Source organism: Mastomys coucha, unplaced genomic scaffold (assembly GCF_008632895.1).
Source record: "Mastomys coucha isolate ucsf_1 unplaced genomic scaffold, UCSF_Mcou_1 pScaffold14, whole genome shotgun sequence".
In the NCBI taxonomy this organism is placed as follows: Eukaryota; Metazoa; Chordata; class Mammalia; order Rodentia; family Muridae; genus Mastomys; species Mastomys coucha.
The window spans coordinates 84858160-84872173 of NW_022196896.1; the positions used below are offsets into that span (position 1 = coordinate 84858160).

The 14014-nt window shown below is 37.6% G+C and overlaps 1 protein-coding gene and 1 long non-coding RNA gene across 8 annotated transcripts in view; one reads left to right on the plus strand and one right to left on the minus strand.

Annotated features, from left to right (window-relative positions):
* Positions 1-13622, plus strand: part of LOC116088465 — a 31466-nt gene extending 17844 nt beyond the window's left edge. Inside the window, exons 3-4 of one of the 2 annotated variants that reach the window (XR_004117902.1) lie at positions 3773-3973; positions 13408-13622. This is a non-coding gene — a long non-coding RNA (uncharacterized LOC116088465). Of the gene's footprint in view, positions 1-329; positions 975-3772; positions 3974-13407 lie in introns of those variants that run through there. The other variant, XR_004117901.1, reaches the window with a different exon arrangement.
* Positions 10363-14014, minus strand: part of Fam126b (family with sequence similarity 126 member B) — a 70260-nt gene continuing 66608 nt past the window's right edge. For 5 of the 6 annotated variants that reach the window (XM_031367581.1, XM_031367576.1, XM_031367578.1 and 2 more), the window contains one exon: positions 10363-13563. In XM_031367581.1, coding sequence (XP_031223441.1) covers positions 12965-13563 — 599 coding nt within the window. In that variant the 3' untranslated portion in view covers positions 10363-12964. The remainder of the gene's footprint in view (positions 13564-14014) is intronic. The other variant, XM_031367580.1, reaches the window with a different exon arrangement.

A 14014-nucleotide genomic window follows, 5' to 3' on the forward strand; every position in this document is an offset into this window, starting at 1 on the left:
GCATGCAGGACTCGCACTAGAACTTAGATGGGCTAGGACTCAGACTCATGCAATCCGCAGTCCCCCGGCCCCAGAGGGCTTGGGCCCAAGGGATGCAGCACCAGTCTAGAGGAGATAGCTGCTGCTTTAGACCCAGTATGTTTTAGGTAGCCTCAGATGTACCTCAACTATTGAGCTGCCAGATTTATCATTTCTCTTTTGCAATGACTGTAAAAGTCTGATGCCATTTTTAAGAAATACATTCGGATCCTGTACTTCATGTGTCATCTCTGCCATCATTTATTTGCCTACGCCTTGTTGACCTGACTAGGACCCCGTTTCTCCCACAGGTTGAGGGAGGCCCAGATTGGCTGGCCTGCGGCATATGGCAGAACTACGGAGGAGAATACAGGACAGAAAATTAGAAATGAAACAATATCAAGGATGGTGTGAAAGCATGTTTAATGGGTTCCCTTGGCTGACTACCTTAATATCTACCTTTGCTGGACCACTCGTTAGTTATATTCTTACTAATAATACTCACCTTTGGGCCTTACGTACTAAACAGGTTAATCAACTTTGTTAGAGAACAAATTAGTGCAGTTCAGTTGATGGTCCTCAGGTCTCAATATCAACCCTTGCACCCAAAAATAATGGACTCCAAAGTCCCATGATTGGGCCTTCCTTAGGTACTTGTGAAGGGCAGAATGAAGGGCCCCCAACTTGACAAGACAGACTCCATCTTGTAACCAGGCCTCCATTTTATATAGTAGGCCCTGTCCTAAGGGCCTACTATACTACTATTACTACTATTACTGAAAAAGATAAAACCAACTGAAATCATTGTAACTGCCAAGCTGATAAGCCCCTCACCCTGACCATAATTAAAAGGCTGTACCTGAGGTGCTAAAAGGCCTTCTGTACTACTTTGCTGTGTTGGGAGGGCCTGAGGGCCCCAAGTGTGAGCCTGAATAAAGATGCTTGGCTTTTGCATACAAGTTTGACTACTGGTGTGAATCTAGCCCACTACCCTAGTGTTGGGGTGAAACCATGAACCTCCTACTGTCATTTCCCTAAAGCAGTATAATTTCTAAATGAGTATAAATAATTGTATACACAAAGAGTGCTGTTCTCAACCCTTTTCCTTAGTTACTAAAACACCATGGCTAAGACAACTTATGAAATAATGCATTTAATGTGGGGCTCATGATGGTACCAGAAGGCTAGAGTTCATAAGCGTCATGGTGAGGATGACCTTAAGGAAGCAGGGCATGGTGCTGAAGCAGCAGCTGAAAATAAAGGGTCTTGAGGTGGGTGTCCAACTCCAGTTGAAATAGCGATGTTCCAACCTTTATGTCTAAAGCTCAGGGAACTTCAAAGAAGGTTAGGCAGAAATATTTTAAGCACTAGAGGCCCACAACATCTGTTTTGAGAGAGTGTTATCTGCCATATACGGCAGATAAGTTGCAATCTGGAAATCTCAACAGTACTGTTGCATAAACAAGACATGAAAAGATAACACCATCAATTGATGTGTTAATGTGCATACACACACACACATACACAATGAGCAACACTAAATGAGTCCAATAGGCTGTAAGTATAAGTATACATGTATACATGTATATAAATGCAACAAGAAGGAAAAAAAACGCAGAAATGGCTGGGGAAAGTCACAAATATTCTGGGTAGGACATATTGTTCTAAGGGGAAAAGCAGATCAAATTAGTAGTGTTCTTTGGATGTGGCACACATTCAAGACTTCCTGTATGCTAAGCAAGTGCTTTACCATTGACCTACACCCTCAACACATGTGTGTCTTCAAAGATTTCAGACACAAGCTGTTAATAACATTACATTTTGAAATTTAGTAGCAGCCTTTAAAAAAACCCCAGTATAATCAGATTTAAAATGGTAAATCGAACCGTTTCTTGAAATGTCACTAAATTACCAGACCAGACTTCTCAAAAAGTATTTAAGGAGGGTAGGCAAATTGGCTCAAATTGGCAGGTAAATGTACTTAACACCAAACCTGGGACTCATGGTAGAAGAAGAGAACCAAAAAACTGTCCTCTGACTTCAACATAGGAACCAGGACACACTCATGCATGTACTTGTGAGGTCACCCCCCACCCCCAGCACACATACAAATATTTTTAAAAGTATATGAACACACAACCTAACATAAAAGGAGGTGAGATGACAAAATTTTAGAAGATGGGGAGGAAAAACCAAAGAACCTTATTTCTAGAGCTGGAGAGGTTGCTGAGCAGTTAAGAACACTGGCTGCTCTTGCAGAGCAGGTTCAATTCCTAGCACCCATACAGTGGGTCACAACCACCTATGACTACAGTCCCAGGGGACCCAATGCCTTCTTTTAACTTTCAAACACACCCAGGCACACACATGGTGCACAGGCATATATGCAGGCAAAATTTTTGCACGCATAAAATTTTTAAAAATTTAAAAAATAAAATCAGGGGTGGAGAGATGGCTCAGCAGTTAAGAGCACTGACTGCTCTTCCAGAGGTCCTGAGTTCAAATCCCAGCAACCACATGGTGGCTCATAGCCATCTGTAATGAGATCTGATGCCCTTTTCTGGTGTGTCTGAAGACAGCTACAGTATATTTACATATAATAATAAAAAAACCTTATTCCCAGGATTCTCTAGAGCAGTGTGGTTCTCAACTTTCCCAATGCTGCTACACTAATAGAGTTCCTTATGGTTACCTCCAACCATAAAATAATTTTCTTTGCTACCTCATAATGTAATTTTGCTGTTATGAATTATAATGTAAATATCTGACATGACACCAGAGGGGTTGTGGCCCACAGGTTGAGAACCACTGTTTTAGAGTCACACAAGTTTGAGAACTGGGAAATAGTTTCACATGTTTGAGAACATGTGAAACTGGTGGGCCCTGGGGCTCCTGTCCTACTTAGCTGAGACACTCACTGGAGCACAGAGATAAACCACAGGGGCTCTAGACTCTCACCATCACACTGGAACTGGATTGGTTGGGGAGAGTATATGTGGAAGAGACTTTTATTTGACTCCCACTGGCAACTAACCATACATGCCCTTGGCATTAAATTTTAAAACATTTTCTTCACACTTCTTGGAAGTACTGGGGACTGAATCCAGGGGCTTTGTTCATGCTATGCAAGCATTCTATCAACTGAGTTACATTCCCAGACATGATCACCACTAAACTTTTCTTTTTCTTTCTTTTTTTTAGTTTTTCGAGACAGGGTTTCTCTGTGTAGCCCTGGCTGTCCTGGAACTCACTCTGTAGACCAGGCTGGCCTTGAACTCAGAAATCCGCCTGCCTCTGCTTCCCAAGTGCTGGGATTAAAGGTGTGTGCCACCACTGCCCGGCACCACTAAACTTTTGAATAGGAAGTGTTGCTCTGAAAAAGAGAAACACAGCAGGACCAAGCATACAACTTACAACCTGGTAGAAACTACACACCCCAGTATGCAATACACTCAGACAAAAAGTCATATTATCACTCTATGTGCCTTAACCTTATGGAAAAGATACATTCATAGTCATACTTAAATGTGGGAAAGCTCAATTTTTGTCCTTGTAAATAAATTTCATGAAAAGCTTTATACAGATCTGCTGGTCTTTGAAAAATCTTAAAAAAAAAAAAAAAAAAAAAAAAAAAAAAGCTGAGCGCCCCCCACCCCCCCCAAAAAAAAACACCCAACATAGGCAATTGTCACTGCTTTGACACAAGAACTAGAGGGCAAGACCTTGCTGAAAATAGCATGTATTTTGATCGCAGGACATAAAAGAAACACATGTGAAATTGTGTGGACGCCTCCTCTCTGCTGCCTAGCTTTTATAAACCTGGAAGGTGCTCCACGGGTGCTGGGGTGAACTGTCACCAACAGTCTTACTTACCTACTGACGTCTATATGCTACCCTCCCGACTTGGCACACAAGCTGTGGCTACTGGTGCAACAGCAGCATGACCGCTACAAAGGTAACCAGTTACTTTCTGATTGTATTTGTGCCAGTTCCGTGGAAGGAAACTCACATCCTGACAGTGAACCTAGTCAAAAGCTTGTGGCCGGCGAGGTTTGCAGGGCTATGTGGGGTAAGATCTTTTTATTCTGCTAAATGGATATGATCTGACAAATTGCCTTCTAAATATTTTTGTTTAAGCTCAGAGATTAGTGCTCTTGTGCTTTGATCAGAGCAGCTTTTCTTTGCAGAAGGCAGTATTTATTACAGAGACTTAGAACTGAACTGCTAAGTATAAATGATTTGAATCATCAGTCACAAATGACCATCAGCATAGCACGTTCCAATGACTGTGCATCCTCTATGTCCTGCAACCAAAGTATATGGTATTTCTAGGAACAAGGCCTTGCCCTCTAGTTCTTCTATCAAAGCAGAAACACCTGCCTATGTTGTTTGGAGGGCCTCAGTGGTAAAAAACCAAAAATTTCAAAGGTCAGCAGATTGGCATGAAGCTAGATCTTCCCTTCCAAGGGTCAGAAGAGGGGGCAGAAAATAAGAGGAATGAGTAAATTATTTTTATTTCTCTCCATATTTATTCAATGGCCATTAATAATTCATTAATATATATTTCCTGTAGTTTCTCTAGATGCTCATTTCTAGTTTTAGGCCAGTAAGGTCAAATAAGTTACCTACATTTTAATAGAATTGATTTTAGAGAAAGTCTCCTGGATTACTGAGACTATGTATTGCATGTTGTTGAATAGAATATTCCGGTATCTGCTATGTACATTTGATTTAAGATGTTTCTTTGACAACTCTGTCTGGATGACCTTGCTACTGTTGAGAGGTGGATACTAGTTATCCACTATTTTCTTTAAAAGGTGAACTGTCTGTGGAATGCTTCCTTCTTGGCATGGCGTGGCCACTGTACTCCTGGATCAGAGGTGTGACCACCTAGACATAACATGTATAATACAAGACTAGGCTAGTCAACATTCTTTAATGAAGGGATGAGGGACTCATCCCAACCTAGTTTTAACTACTGAGCACCAGGCCACTGACACTTGTCTCAAAGAGGCTGTCATTCCTGAGGATGGAATCCCAGGTTTTCTTCTGGCCTCTGCACACACATGTGAACCTTGCGCACACATGTGAACACAGACACATTAAAAAGAAAAGAGCAGTGTTGGAGATGTGCAAAAGAAAATTCTGAGCTTTCTCATTAATAAAGCTGGCTCCTCTATAAACAAGAATTTGGCTGCTCTAGTGTTAAATTTGTGCCCCTACAATTAGCATACCAAAAATGTAGAGCTGTTCTGTATATTTTAGGAATCAATTTCACTTATACTTTTATAATTAAAAAATTTACTTCTTCATTGTGTGTATGTGTGGAGATCACAGGAAACCTTGTGAAGTTGTTCTCCTTACATCATGCAGGTCCCAGTAGTTATTCTCAGGTCATCAGGCTTAGAGACAAACATCTTTATCAGATAATACTTCTTAGGGGCCCCTAATCCTGTCTTGAAACACATTTTCTCATTCTGTAGCCCAGGGTGACTACAGCAATCCTTCTGCCTTAGCCACCATGTACTGGGATTACAGGTATGTGCCATCATATCAGAATTTTTGCCTTTGTGTTATTTCCTGGTGTCATATAAGTTTAATTTATTGCCTTCCTTTATAAGATATCTATTAAAAGCTCACATATACCTAGGAAGGTGTGATGGTATAATCCCAGCATGGGGGAGGCAGGCACAGCTGGATCTCTATGAGTTATATGCTAGCCAGGTCTACATGGCAAGTTCTAGGACAGCCAGGGCTACACAGTGAGATTCTGTTTCAAAATGAAATAAAATCAGACACATTTAAAAAGACAATGAAAGGACTATGGTAAAGTATAAAACTAAGGTAAGATACAATCAACTCAGGGAAATCCAGTTAAAAGCCAAATAAAGCTGTATTTTTATACTGTACAAAAGAAAATTTACATTCTTAATGTAGCTAGATACATCAAGGGAGAAATGACACATCCCTCAAGAGACACAATATTTAACATCTGAGATGTTATATTTCTGCATTGCAGACTGATACTCAATTTTATACATCTTTATTTACAATAACTTAAAATATTTTTCATCTCTGGCAGATATTTACAAGTTCAACAGTGACATATTTCACATTTCAACAATCAACAGCATTAATCCATTCAATAAGACAAGATAATGGCTCACATGCACCAGTACATATGATCTTAAATGTGCATTTTGTTTGTTTTTTTTTCTTCAGCTCTGAAACAAACTAACAAAAAAAAGATTTTTCACTAGTCCTAAGTTGAAAGGACACCTCTCAATAAAGATCATACTTTTTTACATGCCTGCCCAGAATTTTTATCAGCAGAATCCTCTCAATACATGGGAAGTTTATACCAAGCTATAAATTGATATAGGTTAACAATAACAACAATAGGCTGATCAAATATACCTATCCTTTTAAGGAAACAAATAATGAAAATGGGATACTCTGTTTGCCTATTACAGAAATCACATCACATAAAGCCAAGGTAGTAAAATCTGTGCACTGCTGAAACAGTTTCATTTAACCAGTTTTAAACTGAATGTAAAGCCAGCCTAGTTTTTAGAACCAAAAAGATCCAGTGTAAAACACATGATAAACCTCATACTAATATTTTTAACATCACATGGAATATTATCTTTGCACTGTATTCAGATAATAATTAAAGAAATACAAACCATTATGAGTCATTATTTGAAGGCCCATTTTCTCTTCCCAAGAACAATACATTGTTGTGTGTTTGCTGTTTTCAGACAGGGACTCACTGTTTAGCCTTGGCTGTCCTGGAACTCACTCTGTAGAGCAGCCTGGCCTTGAACTCAGAGATATGCCTCTCTTTGCCTCCAAGTGTTGGGATTAAAGGCATGCACCACCACAGCAGTTAAATATTTATTAACTATAATGTGGTATTAAAAAATTAATGAACTTGTTTGAAATAGCAGTTAAAAAACAACTAAAATTCATTATTTAAGAAATCATTAAATAGCTTAAACCCTTTAGATCTTTTTGGCCTACATATTTTAGAAGGAGTTATTTTATCTTCCTTTAACCCAATCATGTTTTAAATGCAAAGACAAAAAGCAGTCAAGAGTGAACACAGACATAAATGTAAACTAACCTAACCATATCAGTATAGCGAGTATTACAATGGAAATAAATGCCACTGTCCATTGAAGGGTACCTTTCAATAATTTCTCCTATAATTTTACCTAAACAACCCATAATATACAATATACCAACTTCAGAAGTTTCCCCACTTATTTCAATACTGATACACAAAATCCTTAATTTTAATAAAAATATGTCATAAGGAATAAAATTAAGACTTATTCTTTAGTTGGTACTTTCAGTGGAGTACTGACATTTTATTGATGTAGGGAAAAATAGGATATCATCTATTTACCATTATGTGTTTTCTAGTTCAAATAATGTATTAATATTTGTTTCTCTCAGGGGTAGAAAGCAATCACTACATTAAATGGGGCTACATTCCTTAATAGATGTTTTAAAAATGATTTGTCAGAAACATTTTCTTTGGTAAATTTTGTAAATTGATGAAGATGTAAAAATGTCTTCTGATATGATTAACACTGAACTGTTTACACTGAAATACAGCAAGTTGCATAGCAAACTTGTAGTTGGGGATAGATTATCCAATTAAGTTCATTTTTCTTTGTCAATAAAAAGACCTATCTCCAGAAACACAAGTTTTAAAAAAAGACTGACTTATACCTTAAAATATACCTAATTCTACTTTTTTTTGGTAAAACCATATTAAATGTAGTAGTATAATTAATATCAGACATATGGATATGCCTTAATTTGTAAACATTAAGAACCCATCTTCTCAAAATTCAGAAGCAAAACATAGAACTTCTCCTGTGCTATTCTGCCAATTATTTTACACAACCCCTACAATTCTGTGAAAGTGTATCCTGAATTATTTGGTCTTGATTATATTTCTCATAGGACAAATGGCTAATATTACAAAAATACTGGAGAAAAAAAGAGAAATGTCATTGTGTTGTCAGGAATAGACAAAATGCACCTAAAAGGACAAGAGGCTGGGTTGTGCCCCCTATGTAGTAGTTTCAGACCAGTATGATACATGCATTAGATTCACACAATATAAACAATACTAGAATTTGGCTCATCTCCTTTGCACGGAAATTTGTACTAATCTGATAACTCATGAGCTTATTTTTACACTGAATTCCATGTTTATATAATCTGGTAAATATTCTGTGGTTTTTTTTTTTTCCAAAATATTCTGTTTTTAAGAGGTTAAGCTGCCAATAGCGAGTTTTCAATCACTTATTTCTGGAAACCACTTTAAGAAAATTAAAAGTATTATAGCAAGTATCTCACCAATTTGGTGGTGAAGCAACAACAGCAGTCATTCAGCTTGAGAGAGAAAGGCTTCCTGTTTCAATGCTTAATATAACTACAATGCAGAAAAGTCACTCTAAGTCTCCTGTAGAATTTCTGATCACTAGCATGACATATTAATCTTTTTAAACTGAAAAATTATGTAATTGGAATATTAAGTTTTTTTTGTTAAATGAAAAAAAAAAAACCCCTACTTTATAATGTAATCCAAGATCAGAAATGGAGTGGTCCCCCTTGCCAGTGTTTATCCTACCCATAAAACAAGAAACTAGTATTTTTATTTATAGATGAACATATAGTGAATTAAATGAGACATCTGATTGTCAACAAATGAAGTCCTAAAAAAATGGACCCAAAGAAGCCTCCTAAGTGAGGTAGGAAAAAACGCACCACTGCATTCACGTATTCACAAAGGCAGTGCAAGCAAATGCAACCTGAAGAAGCTCTTCTACCAAATTTAAAAGCTACTAAATGGAATTGAGACTACTGGTTGGAGATACTGAGCTTATGTAGCTATGAGTCAATTTTACATGGTCTATATGCTATGACACAGAGACTACCGTGCGTGGATTCAAAGTTTTACACTCACTATAAATCTTTTTCAGTCACATAGAGGAATATTGCTCTTATTTACTCTAAGCACAGTAAGGAACAGTCTCTCTCTAGATTAAAACTGAATGGAATTGAGTTTATCTTTACACTACAATCCTCCACAGTGTACCTTTGATGACTGAAAACTGGCTGATTAAAAATCATTTTCAAATAGTTAGAAACACTGATCAAGGAAATTTCATTGGGTTTACTTTGCATTTAAACAAATCCCAGGAAATATAAATAAAATGGCAGCCTATAACTGTTATATGGTAGAAAATTCACAAGGCATAAATCAGAAAAGAATAATGTGCTATACAGACACCTACATTTTGAACACATCCGCATCTGTATTAATTATTTTACTTTTTTCCTTCTGGGATTAATACTTTTCTTAACGTGTTCACCAGCTAATAGACCAGAAACATAAAGAAATAGCAGAAATGGAAGTGTTTCATATCACATTTATCAAAGTTTGGATAGCCAGAGGCAATGAGGCATCAATATGCACATGCCTAGAGACAGGTCTGACTGGGGCCTTATTTTACCACCTCTTTTGAGCCTGAGTGTCCTAAGGTGAATGTGTATGTATGGCAGATAGAAGAGCCAAATAACCTCTAGGGTCTCTTCAAGCACAGGAATCCTGATCTGCAACAAACAGGCACACAACAGTGGGCGGGAAAAGGGGTGTTGGTAAAGGACTAAGATTTTAAGTGACAACTCTTCCCTCCCTAGCTTGTAAGTTAACTTTTTACTTTATATGTTAGCTTTCTTACCAGTAAAAGTAACTGAAAGTCATATAGAACTCCTTAAAACCTTCAGATATTGTAGTTTTTAATCTAACCTAGTGCAAATGGCATCAGTCATTTTTTGAATTATATAAGACAAATATTTTCCTCTAAATGTCCTTTTTCTATTAGTGCGATGGAGCTTAATGAAAACTGAGAAATATTAAAGGGAAGTCATTAAAGGTTAAATTACGGACATTTCTGACTTTCTATGACATTTCTTCTTCTCCTTCTCCTCCTCCTCCTCCTCCTCCTCCTCCTCCTCCTCCTCCTTCTTTTTGGTTTTTTTGAGACAGGGTTTCTCTGTATAGCTCTGGTTGTCCTGGAACTCACTCCGTAGACCAGGCTGGCCTCGAACTCAGAAATCCGCCTGCCTCTGCCTCCCAAGTGCTGGGATTAAAGGCATGCGCCACCACGCCTGGCTCTTTCTATGACATTTCTTACAGCTGTTGTATAACTGAACAAAAGTCATTTTAAATTCAATGCTGGTAACACAAAGTGGTTGAAATGATCATTAGAAAATTGGGTAGTTTGTTTAATTTTAATTCATTTCATTTTAACTGTAATCTTATACAGAAAATGTATTCTAAGACCCTGGCTATAAAGTATAAATGAAGAATTTCTTCATTGAGACAAAATTATAACCCAAAGAATAGGAAGCAAATATTACAGGGTTGTAAAATATCACTTGGGATGTATATACAAAGTCTACACATACCAATAAACAGATAAAAAAAAAAACTTTTTTCTTTTTCTTTTCTGAGACAGGGCTTCTCTGTGTAACCCTGGCTGTCCTAGAACTCCATCTGTACACCAGGCCAGCCTTGAACTCAGAGATCCACCTGCCTCTGCCTCTGGAGTGCTGGAATTCAACGTGCATGCCACCATTCCTGACTCTTAAAACCAACTCTTCAGCTGTAACATTTCTAATCAAAAGATGTTCTTTTATATTTACAACAGTTTATGCTATACTTTCAAGTTATTTGGTATTCTTTTGTGCTTTATCTAAAATGCTTCGTTTAAATGCCAATCTGTTTGCACTTGAGCCCAGTGAGCTCCAGCATAGAACAGGATTGTTTGCTGTGTAAGACGGATACCTTCCTTTATGTACTGGAGAGCTTCTCTGTTTGGTAGGTTACAAAATCACTATTTTTTACTGTTTTATAATTCTTTTTTTTAAAGTCTACTTGATATCTCTTAGTTAAATTAGTAGAAATAGGGCTAAAATGTGTCTGTGATAAATGGATACACATATCATATGCATATTATAAACAATCAATAGACCACATATCAGCTTTTAGCTTTATTCCAAAGTTTGGCAATGATGTGGATAATAGCCGAGGTTCTAGTTCTCTATTTGCTGGGAGCTGAAAAATGTTATAAAATATCAAATCTAATTAAGGATTATTCTAACACAATGCCCCCTAAACAAACAGACATACATACAGACAGATAGCTCTTCCAAAAATGGTGGTTTATGTATGAAAAAAATGAGAGGCGTTTTCCTGGTTATTTAATTTATCAAATTTTACGGTAAGTAGAGATAAAGCAACTTTGTCAATTAAGAGTACACTTGCTTCCTATAAAGGCAGTGTAATTTTCATTCACAATAACATAAAATGTCTACATGTACGAGGGTGTACGTAATTGATGTTCTTGAGATGGGTAATTCATAGCAATTGAAGTCACAATACTGATTTTTAAAATCCTAATATATTCCCTTCTTTTTCAAACAAAGCCTGAGACCCAGAAGAGATTATAAGAAAGTCTTATCCAACCAAATCACAACAAAAATCCTTTAAACTAATAATGCATTTTTGTAGCCTCTTAGCAGTTACCAAACACTACTCATTTACATTCAACATCTAGTTTACTGGCATGATTTCAAAGTTTTATAAAAACAAGAAACTTTGCAGATAATCAGAAGATACACAAACTGCAACAAACACAAAGGCAGTGTGGTCCTTGTGGAGAAATCAAGTCAGTACCCTCTGGTAGAAATGTTCTATACAAATGTGTCACATAGAAGCATCAGTGTTTTCAACCAATTATCTGTCCCTGATGTATTTCCTTGGAGTATATGATCTCAGGACTTTAGGTTTCTGTATCACATATCTGACTGAATCTAGGTACATCTAGGAAGCAGCTGAAAGGGTTTCTCTAGTCTGACATCTCAGAGAGTGGACTGAGAAATGCCTCTCTTTACCTGAAGACGTACAGTTTCTACTTCAGTCATCACCAACTCACAAAGGAAAGGAAGAAAGAAAACAGTTATAACTTTACCTCATATACAATCGCACACAAACTAAACAAACAACACCCTTCCCCCAACAAAGCCCCAGCACCATAATATCAATCATTCCTGGGAAATAGAACATGCCCCTTTGAGTCTCTGATTTGTTAGTTCAAACTTTTAGGGCAGAAAAGTCCTTAAGTCCTTGTGGGAAGAGGGAAGACCTGTTGTTAATGACTAGAGAGCCATTGAGAAAGTGCATTATCAATTACACAATCAACTTAGAGCCCTACCCTCCAATGGAGATGGTCACAAGTTGATTTAAATGCCTTAATAATTAAACATTTGTGTCCTTGGGATAAAGTAAGGGGGGCAGTTAGCCTTATTTTAATAAAAAATTGCAGTAGTCTACCGCCTTCCCCCATGATTCCCAAGAATATAAAATTGCACAGACTCAGAGAAGCCCAAAGTCATAGCAGAATCTCTGAGGCACTCCTGGTTAAGAGAGAAAAAAATATGATCCAGTTATCTTCATAGTTCCATAGATTATGTGAACAAACCCGTTTTGTTTTTAAACAAAAGCCAAAGAATCACTTCATAGGGATCTTATACACCATTTCCTCTAACATCTCTTCAGTCTCACAGTGTTGAAATGGGACCGATCAGCCTACGATGGATTGCACATCACCTAAGGAGAAAGGAAGGCATGGAAAAGGCAAACATTTTACACTGCTTCACAAACACATTTAAGGGAATAGGTAGAGAGAAAGGAAAGGAAAGGAAAACCTTATTGCTGTTTCCATACAAAATACAGTATGAGATACCTAAGCTAAGTCAAATTTGATGACAGTGACATCTTTTTCACAATGCGGGATGACGTGTCTTGCACAATGAAATGTTCAGTGTAGAAGGTAAGCAGAACAAGGGGGCATCAAAACTACACCTGGGATATTAGCTGCATATTGAAACTTGGGGATCGAGACTGCTTGGTTAAGGGGGCTCCTGGGCTGAGGAGCTCCTTACCTTCCCCAGAGTGACCTAGCCGGTCTTCTTGTAGACTGATAGTTGAATATCGATTAGCATTTGTAGCTGCTAGATTAGTAACTCCCTCAGTGCCAACCCCAATGCTGGTACTCGCTTGACCACCATTTACATAGTCAAAAGATTTACTTGAGGAAGCACTGGCTGTCCGGATTAGACTCAGACTATTGGTTTTTGGCACCACCTGGCCTGCAGGCAGGCTCAAGTGTTTCTTCATCGGTGTCAGCTCAACTGAATCTATGCTGAGATCTGCTTGTTGTACAAATTGCTTTCCAACTACTGAATCTCGAGGGCTCTCATTGGATTTGATGGCTGATGCTGTTTCTTTGTCTTTGGCAGAACGCCCAGTTGCTACTTTCCGTAAGCTTCCCCTCTGAGAAGAGGAGGACAGTTTGGTCCCATGTGGTTGGCTGCTGAGAGAAGCCCCCGATGAAAATCCTTCATCTGCATCATTCATGTTTAAGGACTCCTCTCCTCCATTTAAACCCTCAGCATCTAAAAAATAAATCAGACAGATTATAGCTAAATTAAATAAAAAGCAGCTGTGACTACACTGACCTAATCTCATGAGTGTTTGTTAAAGGTTTGTGATGATCTCAGTACTTTATTTACGGGAATAAACCTCTACACAGAATTCTAACACACTATTCCTTGCTTTCATCTGGCTTTATTTGCCCTGGTTTTGTAAAAACTGCCCACAAATATTAACTAGTAAACTATCAACATCTAAGGCATAGAAAACTAAAATATAACACTTTAAAACCACACTATATCCACTGAAAGTCACCTATGTATTTTAAACAAAACTCCTTCCTTGTGTTTCTTTAACCTATTATATAAAACATATTGTATAAAGGGATTCTCTTCTAATTTCAGTTACCCAGAATTATACCAAGTCATTTAGGCCTATAGGCCAGACCCTTTTTAAATTATAATAAAATGCATT